This window comes from Cyprinodon tularosa, unplaced genomic scaffold (assembly GCF_016077235.1).
Source record: "Cyprinodon tularosa strain WSP-4 unplaced genomic scaffold, ASM1607723v1 ctg377, whole genome shotgun sequence".
Lineage (NCBI taxonomy): Eukaryota > Metazoa > Chordata > Actinopteri > Cyprinodontiformes > Cyprinodontidae > Cyprinodon > Cyprinodon tularosa.
The window spans coordinates 931588-946391 of NW_024039093.1; the positions used below are offsets into that span (position 1 = coordinate 931588).

Genomic DNA, 14804 nt, shown 5'->3' on the forward strand with positions numbered 1-14804 from the left:
GTAAATCTAGCACATTCCATAACAGGTTGAAAGATCAGCAGGATAAAACAGAGCAACTTGGTTTAACTTGAACAGCCTTCTATTTACCTGCTTAATGCAGGGTTTCTGCTATATGTAGTTGATCTTGGTGCACCACCATGTCAAAATAAAAGTATCTAAACCAGAGTTTGGCAATTCCAATTCCTGGGGGCCACTATCATGCAGCTTTTAGATGTTTCCTTGGTCAAACACACCTGAATCAAATTGCTGAATTAACACCTCAGTATGCTGTCAATTTCTTCAGTCGTCTTAATCATATATTTACTAAAAGTTGCAGGATATTGGCCCTCAGGAACAGGAAAAGGGGTTAAAATAATATAAAGCACATAATATAACATACTATATGTATGCATTGTAATCATAATTAGAGTTTAACATAATTTTACTTATAATGAGAACTATTATAGGCCATAGAGAATTATATATATAAAGATGCTATGCAGGTACTTTTGAAACATCCAAGATGGTCCAGTGCAAGTGAGATGTTTGCCACAGCAAGAGTCAATACCCTACAAGCTGTTTTACGAAAGTTAATGTATAAGTTTATTTGTAGGTTAAATGCATCTGGAAACGATATTATTTTGTCACTTACTACGGAGCCCCTCTGATGACATGGACAAAAAAAATGTTTAATTGAGGCCACGAAGTAGTATTTCGTGCGCACGAAGTAGTATTTTGCGGCCACGCAATAAGTATAACGTGCGCACGAAATACTACTTCGTGGCCACGCAATTAGTTTAACGTTCGCACGAAATACTTTTTAATAATATCAATAAATCCGCCCCTGTTTTCAGGCTTATGTTAACTGTAATGACTTATCTTGGACAGGCTGCTATGTAAACGGGCCTTTAGTCCTTCGTTTAGCTATGCTGCGGTTGTTTACACTACGCCTTTTCCACCTAAAATAGCGTCTTAGCAACAAATGTCACGTGACTGGCGGAGACCGACTGGGTAAGCAAATCGAGCGCGCCTTAGACCTTAGAGAAGGCGCGCTCGATTTGCTTACCCAGTTGTCCAGGAATGATATTAATATTATTAATAAGTATTTATTTATTAATAAGCACGTTAAACTTATTGCGTGGCCACGAAGTAGTATTTCGTGCGCACGTTATACTTATTGCGTGGCCACGAAATACTACTTCGTGGCCACAAGTAAAAATTTTTTTGTCCATGTCATCAGAGGGGCTCCGTAACTTACTGATACCAAACGTAGTGCAATCCGATATCAGTCTAAGCTGTGGAGACACTGGTATTCCTGCCTTCTTAAAGTTCCTATTTTGTCGAAAATGGTACTTGTATTGTGTTTTTATCATTAACTATTTGTATCTTATTTCATGTATGTATTTATTGGACCATGAGTCCAGAATAAAGTCTATCTATCTATCTATCTATCTATCTATCTATCTATCTATCTATCTATCTATCTATCTATCTATCTATCTATCTATCTATCTATCTATCTGATTTGCTTTATTTTGAAAAAAACAACAGGGCTGTTTTTTTTTGCTTTGAAGTTTGCTAGTTTATGAAGGTAACTAGAGGCTACAGTGCGCTGCTCTGCTCTAAATGACTTTGTCAGACTCTTCTTCTATCTTCTTTTTTATATGATCATTATCATATCTAAATACTTTTGCAACTTCACGTGAAAGCAGCCATCATTGTAGTTTTAGCACAGCTCTCAATGATTTCACCCTGGACTACAAAGCAGGATAGAAATAATATTTCAATGTAGTTTTAATGGAGACTCTTTTTCCCTCTGAAATTGGTTCACTAAAGAAGTTATTGCCATCCAGCTTTAATCATGTATTACCCATAATGCATGTGTCCCTCATTACTGTTTTCTAGTGAAATTAGATGTAAAAAAAATCATTTGTTATTTAAAAATGTAAGGTTAATTATTTTTACAGTGAGAATTATCCTAACATTTTTCAGATATTCTGTTGCTGATGTCTACCTTGGGAGGAGCTCAGAGATTCCAGCGTAGCTTTGATATGAAATGGCACGTGATCTCAGATTAAATCGGATGCATACGTTGTCCAGAGAACTTTTTAAGCTACTTCACTTGTATTTTAATCCCTGGATTTATTTGGATAGTGTAGAAAAGATTCACAATAAAGAGTTTAGCAAAACAATAATGGCAGAAAAAACTTACTGCATCACTCACTGGGACCGTTTGTTGCCTAGAAGTCATTCTAACTTCTTCACTGGGTGAGTCAGAGTGCAGCAGGGGATGGTTTACTTTGACCCCCCCCCTTCACCGCATTGGTCCTTTTACAGAATAGAAAAGAGCAAAAACGTGCTTTAATCCTCCTTTGAAGTGCTGCCTGAAAGGAGCTTATGTTAAAATGGTATGAGACTGAATCATTAACTGATTTGTGGTCTTACAAGGATGTACTGTACGCCACAACACATTTAGGGTCAGCTAGACAAAGCCTAAAGCCAGCGCAGCTTTAAGATGGATGTTCGGGATTTACTCCTCAGGCATTCAATCTATTTACTGAACATGAATGATTCAGTTCATGCAAACATTAAGATTAACTCCACCCTCTCCAACTCGCCTCTGGTAAAAATTTAGAAAAGGTCTTAAAATAAATACTGAAAAAAAAAGCCAACTTTGATTAAAGTATGTTTATACATTGAGAAAAAACAAATCAACATTTGGGGGAAAAACTTTTTTTTTTAATAAACTGTTTATTGAAATCCCATAAAAATTAAAAACAATCTAACAGAAAAAGTTCATATTTACCCTTTTTAAGGTTAATTAATCATGATGTCATTGATTAATGTTTGCTGGATCCAGTTCTTTTGGAGGATAAGTGTGTCATTTGTGCCTGTTTCTCTCAACCGCTCGTAAAAAGGGGAAAGAGGGGAAGAATATTTGAACCAAGGCAGTCTGTAGAGTCGGGAAACTGCTTCTTAGCTGGATTTAAGATTTCTACAGTCATTGCAAAAAGCACCCTATCTAAGATGTAAAACAAACAAAGTTCATCCTTCCATTTTTATGTAAAAATAATGAATCCTAGGGCTTTTTCATGCATTGTACCAGGCATGCCAATAATTGTGGAAAGTGCTGTTTTTCTTTCTCTAAGATGTCTGTTAAAGGTTGAAGGGAAAAGACCTCCCTCCCTAATTAAGTAATGATCAACAGCCTGTTATCTGTCAGCTTGTCCTCTACAATCACAGGGTATCACTCCAGGATGAATGCCATCCCCTTCGGAGAAGAAAACAGAGCCTGGAAAATTAGCATTTTCTGACAGCTATTACTCATCGGACTAATCCTGTCAAGGAATGCGTGGCTATCAGTTGGGGGGGGGGGGGGGGAGGGGGGTTGCCTTGGCCTGGCTCTGCACATCGGCTCTTATCAGGCAGGGTAAACACAGTGGGGTCTGCATTAAATTAGTGTCACAGTCAGCAGGGGCGGAGCTTGCAGAGCCCCTCCCCCCCCACTAGGCTCCATTCTGATAATCCTGAGCAGAGCCAGCTGTGGCCCATGGCTCAGGTGCACCTTCAGAGGAGGAGGTGGATCTTTCTGTCAGGGGTGTCATTTACAACACAAGTCACTCAGACTTGTGCCCGTGTCCATAATAAAGCTTTATATTGGAAAAGGCTTCTCTGTGAGTGGGTCTGTCCATTCTGCTCTGCCCTCGTCACCCTGAGATGCCTGAAGACGAGCTGTTTGAAGGACTTCTGGACTGGTGTATCTGGATGGCGGCATGATTCTGCCAGGCGCCTGGTCTGCATAAAAATATGTCTTTGATCACTGCCGGAAGATGTCAGGAGTGAGGTGTTACTATATTTGGGCAAAAATGGCCGCTCCCGGACTCTGTGATCGCAATGAAAACAGTTTTTATTTTTTACTGATTAACGTTAAATTCATGAAATCACCGTCAACATATTCGTTTTAGGTACAAATAATGATCCATTGATTATTCCTTGCTGACTTTTCCTTTTAAAGGAAAGACAGAGGCTCAGGAAGAGGGAAACATTTCAGCTGAATAGATCTGACCCTTATAGATCAGGCCCACAATACTAGAACCAACATAGATACTAGCCTCTGCATTGATGCAACAGCAAAACAATCATAACTTCATGGATGTTTTTCAGGCTCTAAGCAAACAGTGGGAAAATGGTCCTTATCTGCCACTTTCGCTCTGTGAACCAGGGAGCCTCTGTGGGCCGCCATCGAGAAAAAAAACCTGCCATGGTGTTACTCTGGCAGTACAAGGTGGGAAACCTTGAATAATGTGGGACAGGGGTGGCGAATCCCAGTCAACCGGTGGGTCACCAGGAGGTGAGGCTGCCTTCTTCCCAGGGTTCAGGAAAAGTTCAGCAGCATAGCATTAGGCAAATAAGGGAGACCGAGTGTCGGGCTGGAAGGAGGAAAAAACTAACTGAGCACTGATTGAAGATCTGAAGGAGGAGTTCCCCTTTCTGGAAGTGAGAAAAAAAATCAGAGACATTCTGTAGCAGCTTTCCTTTTGTCCAGGACTCCTGTAAAGATATGAGAGACTAATTACTGAGCTTATATAACTTAATCATGTCCTCAGATTCATTCCTATTTAAAGCCCCCGCTGCTTGGTTGGAGGGAGGGCCCCTCTCAGCCTCATTCAGGCCCTGTGAGCAGTCAGAGCCATTGTGGCGGCCCTGAAAGGGTTAAAGGTGGGAGGAGCGCTGCATGAAAGGCACCGAGGGGAGGAAAAAAAGCAGCCGGTGGAGGTGGAGCCAGATCCTCAGCTGCGGCGCCTTGTCACAGTACTGCAGAAGCTCCGCGCTGGGAATCATTTCTGTCTGCAAACAGCAGCGAGGCGCTGCAGCTGGATGAGAGAGAGAGAGAGAGAGAGAGAGAGAGAGAGAGAGAGAGAGAGAGAGAGAGAGAGAGAGAGAGAGAGAGAGAGAGAGAGAGAGAGAGAGCCGAGCACAGGCAGGGGGGCCCACAGGGATCCGGGCGCCAACGGGACAAGAAGGCAACAACTCCGGAATCTGCGCGTCCTTCCCGGACACCGTCCCTGCGATCGGATTTACTGCTGCTCCTCTATCTGGGATTTAATTCCGCTTTCCTTGCTCGGACGGAGCCTCTGGTTCCGATCGAGGCCGACCTCCCTGGACCGGACAGATTGAGCAGAAGTTGGTCGGTTCGGTTCTGGTGTTCAGTGTTGCGCCTCCGATGGACACAATGCGGACTGCTTTCCTAAACCTCGCTCTCACATTGGGCTGATTGCTTCTTTTCTTTCCTCCAGCGCCGTGTTTGTTATTCTGTCATTATTCCCCAGAAGGATGCCACATATCCGGATCGTCCCGCTTTGTTTGGATTTCTCACTTTCTCCCGTATTTTGATGCGGTGTCCCTCTGCGCCGCTCTCCCTCTGAGCGCCGCGCTGCGACGCGCCGCGCTTCGCTCCTCCGCCTTTCGTCGCCTCTCTCCCCGCCGCCGCGTATGATGTACGAGAGTGTGGACGTTGTGGGACTGAATCCCAGCCCGAACCCGTTTTTAATGATGGATTACTACAACCAGAGCAGAGGATGCTTGATCCCAGAGAAGGGGCTGGTGCCCGGAGCGCCCCATCCTTACAGCGCGTCCATCAGGAACCAGCACTGGAACGGCTCCAACCACTGTAGGTGTCCTCGTTTCCCTGCAACTTCCACACATCTTTCATTAAATATTTCCTTTTTTCATGTTAAAGAAGATATTCAGAGGCCTTATCCTCTAGTTGCTTCAATAAATTTATAAATTATTGATAAAAAATATCTAAATTAACCTGTGTTGCATATTTAAAGAAAAAAAATACAAATCTGCTACTTTTAAAATCCAGCTTTAAGATGCCTCCAAACAGGAAAGGTGTTTGCAGAAAGTATCCCTATAAATGAAATGTAGATATTTGTCATCATATCTCCAGGATCTGACCTACTTTTTTTTTTTTTTTTACCCCTATTTTGTGTCTCACCTGGTTGAGCTTTTGTTTTGATGTCCTCCTGATGGGAAACCTCAGGAAGCTTTATCCCAGGGTTTTGCGTTCCTGGAATACGCTCTAAATGCAGGCGGTGTTTTGCAGGCCGTGTAAAGCCTTAATCAGCTCAAACTTCTGCAGCCTGCCTTATCCCCGCGGTTCTCTGGTAATCTGGAGAGCTGCTCCCGTCAGGCTGCAGTTCCTGAGCAGCAGCAGCAGCTCAGCTGGCCTCAACCTGGACAGCATTTCACTCAATTGGTGATTGGCATCAGATTCGGGCCCCGGGGTGATTTTTATTCTGGGGGCCAACACACATTCATTGTCCTCCTCCTTATATCATGCATGGAAGATTTTTTATTTTATTTCTTTTTTGAACCTAAGTCTCTTTAGATACACTATACATATATTTCCTGTTGTAGCTCCATGTCTGTATAGATAAATGCATCATTTCCTTCCTTTTCTTTGGGTGAAAATTACATAAACCTTTTATCTGTATGTGTTTTTGCAAACTTAACATACAATGGATCAATTAATGATAAGTTACTTTTTTTCCCCTAATTTTGCCATCATCTTCTTGCAGCTATCAGATCTTTACTTTATTTACTGGATCTTCCAGCAGGTGTTTCTAAAAGGTTTTAATGACACAATAAAATTTAATGATTTCTGAGAAAGAAACAGACAGGGTAACTGGAGTTTCGTGGAATAAACACTGCTCTGCCCCTCCCCCACTTGTTACTGCACAGTGCTAGTCAGCTGGCTAAGAGAAGACTTCACATTCTTACAGTAGACATATTTTGCCACTTTAGGATCCATCAGCTAATAGGTTATTAGGCTTCAAAAGAAACTCGTTTTGAAAAGGAGAAATGATCTTTTTTTGGTTTTAATTTAAAACAATTGGCAGTAAAGTCAGTCAGGGTCCTTATTTGAGCCTTGATTGACTTCCTTCAACTAGAAAAGAAGACGTCGGTGTTTAGATAATGATAATTCTCATGCATTTATTGATTTATGTGCACACGAACGAGGATCCCAGGCCATCAACAGCATCTTAATATTTAATAGTGCTCTTAAGTAGCTGAGTTCTCAGATCAGTTTTGTTTTTACATGTGTTACATGTAGTTGTGTTTTTAAGTCAGGCAGTATAACAGGCAGCAACCATGCATCTGCTTGCTGATAGTGTCTGAGTTGCAATAAAACTACCAGCAGCCGTCCCATTATTTACTTCAAAGCAGCTGCACCACACAGAGCTCGGCCGGGGCCCTAATGGAGGAGAGTCCTGTTGTCTTTCAGTGCTGGAGGAGCGTAAAAAAAAAAAAAAGCAGGAATCTCCAAAGGCTCTTAAGGGCCAATTTCCTGCTCATCTCCAGACTATAGGAAGATGTGACAAAAGGGATATATAGACGGGTATTTCTGATGTTTGGCAGCAAGAACAAAAGCACCCCAAACCTTTTTTTTTTTGTTTTGTTCTTTTCTGTTGTTGTTTGTGTCTCCATCCTTTTCTGTCACTCCTTGTTTTTCTAAGTCGGAGGAGATTAGAGTTTCTCTCTGACCAGAAGAGACAAATCACTTTCAAAGCACATGTCCAACGTGGGCCTGGATGGTATTTATTGAGGGGATCCAGTAAACGGCTCCAGTGGCGGCATTGATTCAAACCATGTGAGCTCGTCTGAGGGGAGACGATTGGGGGGGTTTGGCCCAGGAAAAGACCTCTGATCCCTCAGGTCCTTTGTTTTGCTCAAACGAGGAATAGCCAGGGGGAGAAGGTGGTATGGAGGCTTTATGCCTTCACTGCGACAGGCAATAAAGACTTTAATGCACATCCAGAGGATGCAGGCGGAGGCTGTTTGTGTCACTGAACCCACCAGACGGAAATGTTTTTTTTTAAATATCAGAAATGAAAGTCCATAAAAATAGTATAAAACATTTTCAGCTCTGTTGGGTCTATTTGGAGTTTAATGGCTGTTCTTGAACCTTTTCTTTAAACAAAATACAAGGATTTAAGTGACAAAAAGCGGATTTTCTAAATGTAAACTTTGGTAAAGCTGTGAATCTTTAGTGATTAGGAGAAGCAAGGATTGTTTGGATGGACTCCACTGCTGTCTGTGCAACAAACTGCAGCAACAATGGGCCAGGGAGGGGGTTTAGTTTGGATTTCTGTCTAATCTCCTAATCTGTGTCCTGTTTCTATTTCCACCATTCCTGAAATATAAGATCAGAAGGTTTATATGACCAAGAGGGAATGGTAAAGCTCTATCAGCAGAAAGTTTCCATAGAAACTACTTAATCCTTCAGGATCTTTGAGCATTTCAGGCTTTTTTTTCTGCTCGATATTTGATTTCTGGTTCCAGATGTTCAGGTTTGGGCTGCAAGGTTTTTCATCCTGGTTACTGTTTGGAAGCAAACAGAATTTAGGTGGTTGGTTTATGTTTTTTCTGATTTTTCTTCTCCTAAGACAGTTTTCTGTTTCGAAGGTTTTACTTTTATTATTTTTCGAAATAACTTGATTTTCCAGAGGAATAGTTTCCCCATCAATATATTCAGATCAAATCAAAAACAAAGTAGACAAATAGAAATTGATTTAAAGAAGGGATGACATTTTTCCTAGAATCTGAGCGATTAATTAAAGCTTTGGTTTTAGCAGATTTTAGCCTCATGTTTTCTTTCTGCTTTACAAGGTTTCCCCTCCTTCAGTTTTGGATCTATCTTTTCATTAGGGCTTTTAAAGCGGAGCTTCTTGGCCTCCAAGAATGCTTTGGGTGACATCCTCAGAGAAGTTAGTCAGGCCTTAAGTGACCTTCAGGACCCATTAACTATCTGGCCGTAAATCTGGATCGTGCGGATGCTTTGTTCTCAGAGCTGTTCTTTAGATAAGCTTTCTTTTCAGCTGTCAGACCTTTTCTTACGTTGCTTTAAGCAATCTTCTTTAATTTGCTCATCTCTGGAGCAATTTTAAATGTCCATAAATAAGAAAAAAAAGACCTTGCGGATTAAATGTAGTTGATTTTTCACAGGCTGCCTGTCAGAGGCCCAACAACAGTTGGAGGCTCATGCATGAAAGAATGTGCATGACCTTGTTCACATGACTGTCACACTCTAAAAAATGAGGGGAGGGGAAAGCGAAGGGGGGGGGGATTGCATCAGGGGCTCCAATGCTCAGCAGTCCATTGGGTTTTTGTTCTTTTTTTTTTTCTCCCCCCCCCCCCCCTCCGTCAGTCTGTCCGCAGGATGAAGAAAAACGATCACCAGGGATTTCCATACAGAGAAGATGAAGCAGAGTGAGACTAGTTTGTCTTCTGCAGAGAGCGGATGCAGAAAGAGCTACATGAACGGTGTGTGTCTGAGAGGCCAAGGGACTGGCAGCCTAATCTGACTCATGTGGTATTTTAAGTGCGGAAGTCCCATTGCCTAGCAGGAGATGAGGCCCATGAAAAAACAGATGGAGCTTTATTGTTTGCCGGTGTGCTGATCTTGGGGGCACCATGCATTTGGAGGTTTTTCCCTAAATATGAGACTGTTTGGGGAGATTTGTGTGAAGGAAAAGCCTCATTTGCTGCTAGACTGCGGTCTCTCCTTTGGCTTTGTTGGAGGCTATGGCAGAAGTTTCCCTGATTGTTTTTGGCTGTCAGGCTGGATGAAAACAAAAAAACACTTGTTGATGGGTTCTGACTTTTTGCAGCCGGTGGTTTGGCAGTGGGCTGGCGAGGGAACCACGGAGATTATTTCTTCCTTTCTTTTGTTTCCTTTCATTTGGTGGGGGGAAATGCAGAAAACTGGAAAACAAAAAGAAACAGCAGCAATAATTTTAATAGGGCTGCAACTAACGATTATTTTGCAAATCAATTAATCTTTCAGTTTTTTTTCCCGATTAATAATCGGATTGCCAAGGGTTCTTTAAAGAAGATTTTTTTTATAACAAAATTAAACCAAGTGAAACTAAAACGTTTCCACTTGAGGAATTCTGGATTAAACAGATTAAGAGACCAAAAACATTTTTTAAATCTTAAATGCAAAATGTTTATTTATATTTTTTAATTTTTGATATAATTACTTCTCTAAGAGGTTTGCTCTGAAAGGCATATTTTACAGTCTGTAGAATCCAGTTAATTGATCATTAAATTAGTTGACGATTATTTTAATAATATTAATTATAATCGATTAATCCGATTATTTCAGCCCTAGATTCTAATAATACAGTCAGTTAAAGCTGTAGGTCGGTTTCCCTTTCACTGCTGTGTTATTTCTATTATGCTGATAAACATTGTTAAAACACTGGGTGCTAAGATGATTATGGGTGTAAATCACATCCATCATGGCGATTCGATTCAGTAGCGATTTCCTGACCCAACGATTCGATTATTTTCGATTAATTGGTTCATTTTTTATTTTTATTTTTTAACCTTACAGGCTAGACAATGTTTCAAATTTGAAATAAATCAATGAAAGCTGTAATATCGCTATGCATTTTTTTTTTTTGAGAAACAACAGCAAATAACAGAAGTAGAAAAGTTGCATTAAAAATTAGGGATGCACGATATTGGGATTTTGGCCGATATCCGATATGCCGATATTTTAAAACTCATGTAGCCGATAACCGATATCGATACCGATGTTAAAGCTGGACAAAAATAAGTAGTCATTGAAAATAGCAGTTTTGTTATCCATTTCTGACACTTTGAAAAATAATATACTCAAATATATTTTCATATGCTGATATCAAATAGATTTTTAAAAACGCGGTATCGATCTATTTTACTTTCAAAATCTCGTGAAATTTCATCGTTCTGTTACAAACTCTCGTGACATTTTGCAAATTCTTGTGAGATTTTGTTAGTAAAATAGATTGATACCGCGTCAATATATCAACATATAAAAATATGGCAACATTTCGTGAATTTTCGGGGGATTTCGTAGCATAACGATGACATATAGCAATATTTCATTAGTAAAAGAGATTGATATGGTGTGTTTAAATGGCAATATATCAGCATATGAAGATATTGTGATTTTTTAATGTATCAATATTTTTTCCCTTGTCTTTAGAAGTTTTTAAGTCTGTTAAAAAGAAGTTTTTGAGGAAGAAGAAGAAGTAGTATTTATATATTTTTTTTTAGACTTTAGGAACTCAGAAGCTGATCAAATATCGGGTTAAATGTCAGTGGGATGGCCGATGTCTGATATTCAGTTTTAAGGCCGATACCGATAGCGGGGCGATTATATCGTGCATCCCTATGAAAAATACTGCAAAAATTCTGCAGAAAATCAGTGCAATGAGTTCAATGCAATACCTCGGCTCCAGACATCCCGCCCCCTCCACAGACGCTCCGCTGCTCCTCTCCCAAATTGTAGCTGACCGCAGACAGGAGTTGTTTTGTTTTTATGACCGAAATTGCGGAAAACAACTCGTGAAGTTTGACCCACTAGAAGAGCGAGGTGCGTGAGAACGCTGGGACCATTTCTCCACCTGGATCTCCGCTCTTTTTGGCCCTCATGTCCCTCCGTCGGCGGACTAAACTCACCCCCACTTCCTCGGCCGTATCTAGACCAACAGCGTGTAGCACAGACCACGCTTCAATACTGGGCATTAAATCAAAAATGTCTGCATCAAGCTCACTGCAACACACTGCTGCAAGAGTATAACCAGGAAGCGCGGTAGGAGGGCCAAATAGGTTTAGCGCCACCGCAGCACGGGAGGAGAATTACGCCGAGGAGCAAATGGATAAAAATAGATCGGAGGATAAAAAAAAAAACATGAATCGATTCATTGAGCAGATCTTGGTACCTGTCAATTCTAATAAAATACAATCTAACTGTTGCATAGCATATAAGGTCGGCTAAGTCCTAAAGGTGTTCAGCTCTGTATCAATATCCAAGAAGATTTTAGATAAGCAATACCATTTTATACCAATGGGATGAAAAATGTGTTGTGTCTGAAGTATTGGAGTTGAAATATTCAAGCAATACTGGTCTTTAGTATTGATACCAAGTTAATATGATATACAGATGCTTTTCCGGGAATAGATGTTTTTGGCAATATTCATTTCACTCTACATGGACAGCAGCCAAACAGCATCCTAACATTTTGGCTCAGTCAACCAAATCTTAAAATAACTGCTTGTTCGGCTCTTTCTTTACCAGTGAAAATTAGCAGTTTGGGGGATTTTTTTTGTTTGTTTTTTGTTGTTTGTTTCTCTGACATGAAACAAGAAACAGAACATCCAGTTCCTGAGTATAAAGAGAAGGCGACATTAAATATCACTGGCATTGTTTGGCACTTTAATGTGTTCTCTCTGGGCATCAGCGGCTGAAAAGAGGTCCTGTTTCTTCTGGGGGTGGGGGTCTTCTTTGTGCCAGAAGCCGTCCGACAGTGATTTACTGCCTTGAAACACCATAGCTTGTTTTTTTTCGAAAGGGTTGAAGGTTTGAGCAAAGGAACACATCTGCTTTCACCTTTAGGTGTGCATCCATAAAGCGTTTTGTCATCTAGGTATGTTTGCAGTGGCAAAAAGTGGTGAAGGGAGTTCAGTTCCACCTTTGCTGCCTTTCCGGGGAAAGCCTGCGGGGCAGAACTCCCCAACCTGCCATCACACGCTCCCAAATCAGCACCTTACCAACAACGTTCAAAGCTGCCACTGCCCTTTTTAACTGAATTGACCATTTCCTGATGTGAGATGCCCTGCGAGTGGATGCTTAGCGTGTTAGAACGTTAACGGGGACATCCAAGGTGCATGGTCCCTTTGAGCATCTGTTTTAAGACCTCACTGCTTGGCTTGCCCAAACAATTCTATGGCTGACCTCTAACCTCTTTTTAACGAAGAAGGGAGTTTCATTTTGTGTTTATTGAACGCTCGTGGCATTTGGTTTTCTTTGGACAGTTTTCACAGACAAGCAGCTCAGAATTTCCTGATGGGTCTCAGCTTGTTTGTAGAGAGAATTAGCCGGAGGCTCCAGTCGGTGTGTACTGCACTCTGGCTTGATTTGACAATAAATCCCTAAAACAAGGGCTGGTGTACTCTGCAAAGCTGGCTTTGATGAACAAACCAGGGGCAGACAGAAGGGATCCAAGCAGTGTCATCGATTCATGGGGGGGGTTTAAAGAAGCCAACTGATTTCAGATGTTGTGACAATAGGGCCGTAATCTCGCTGCCGATAATCAGGTTCTCCCCGCTTCCTGCAGGGAAACGCACATAAACGTGGCTTTGGAAGAAGATTTTAAAAATGTGCAGGTGAACCGGGGATGGGGGGGGGTAGGGGGTGTTCCTCCTGATAAAATATTCATAGCTTCTTCATTTAAATCAATTCAGCTCTACAGAGGCAGTCAAGCATCAACTGTCAGAAATTGAGCTGGGCCTGTTGTAATCACTTCTTTACTTATTTCTACAGATGGCTTGTTCGCAATGGGCTCTGCATGGCTAGTTTACTGACACACATTCGCACGGCCCAGTCTCCATGTTTTATCCCAGCCTACACTGTAATTCATGTGGGGTATTGAACTACGGACATTCATCACCCCAGAACTCATCTGCGGGGCATTTTCATTCTCAAAGCGTCTCTTTTCTCTCTGGCAGTTTATCTCCCTCTCCCTGTTTCCGTCTCTGCGGCGGCACCGTCTCCATGGCGAGCTAGAGATGGGCGGTCGGTGTCATGATTAATCTTTAATACTCGTTTGCCCTAATTTTCCCTCATATTTTACAAGACCCCCCCACCACCGCCACCACCCCACCCATGCATGGAGTGATTACCTTCCGTGCCGCCTTGTTTCATCAGTTGCAGGGAACCACCCTGCTTTCTCAGGCCGCTCGCTCCGGCCCAGAGCTCGGCCCTGTTGCTTCGCAAAGTCACACACTTTTTGTTTCCCTCTAGGGATCCGTGTTAACATCACATGGATGACAACTGTGCACATCTCAAGTAGTACACACACACACACACACACACACACACACACACACACACACACACACACACACACACACACAACATTGTGGTGGAATGTGCTCCTATTCTGAGAGTGGGACAGCCAAGAAAATAGGGTAGAGGTTAGTATGCTAAAAATACAAGATCCTGGCAGTTCTGCTGCTGCAAAAATAGAGCTGTGTTGCTGCCTCGCCTGTCGATTCTGTTAATGGAAGAGCAGAAATGGGGATGCTCGGCTCCTGTTTGCGTTCAGTGCATGAAACGAGCTCTGAAAAGGCGTCTGAATCACTCAGACTTAGTCTTGTTTATTCTCTGCAACAAACCCCCCCTGGCTAGAGCTGTGTTTTTAATAAGCTAGTCCGTCTCCAAAGATAGAAGGCGGTCTCAGAGCGTCAGATGATCTCATTGGGGTTTTAAAAAAACTGCTATTTTTTTCTTACTTCCATAGTACCTTGCCTGGCGATTGCAATGAGGGGTGCATGAGGAAAAATATATACCTTTGTGTTTAGAGTTGGTTGAAAATGTATTTATAACACCACATTTTCATAGTATCACACTATTGTTAAATCGTTGTTTCTAGGTTGAAAAAAATAATAATTTCCTACATGTTGAGCAAGGGCTCAAACATGGACGGCTGGAAGCCTTCTACACCAAACCAAGCTTCTGCCGCCCTGCGTCCTCTTCCACAACATCTTCGTCCCCGCTTTGCTCCTCTAAATAAAACATGGATGACGGAGGAGACTCATCCACGACCTCCGACACTAAACTCTCCTCCTCTTGCATGTTTCCTCTGTCCATAGCGTTCCTTGACAGCGTCGTTTCTAAGTCACCAATTTAGTGCTACTTGGTCCCAATGGAATTTTTTATTGGGAACCTGCTAGCACTAAGTTGCTAACTGGTTAGCAAGATGCTT

The 14804-nt window shown here is 41.8% G+C and overlaps 1 protein-coding gene across 3 annotated transcripts in view; it reads left to right on the forward strand.

Annotated features, from left to right (window-relative positions):
• The window catches only part of raraa (retinoic acid receptor, alpha a), a 293848-nt gene that overhangs the window by 219160 nt on the left and 59884 nt on the right, over positions 1-14804 (forward strand). The window contains exon 1 of one of the 3 annotated variants that reach the window (XM_038296754.1): positions 5473-5650. The exons of the other annotated variants lie outside the window; for them this stretch is intronic. Within the exon in view, the coding sequence (XP_038152682.1) occupies positions 5473-5650 (178 nt within the window). Of the gene's footprint in view, positions 1-5472; positions 5651-14804 lie in introns of those variants that run through there. 3 annotated transcript variants of the gene reach the window in all.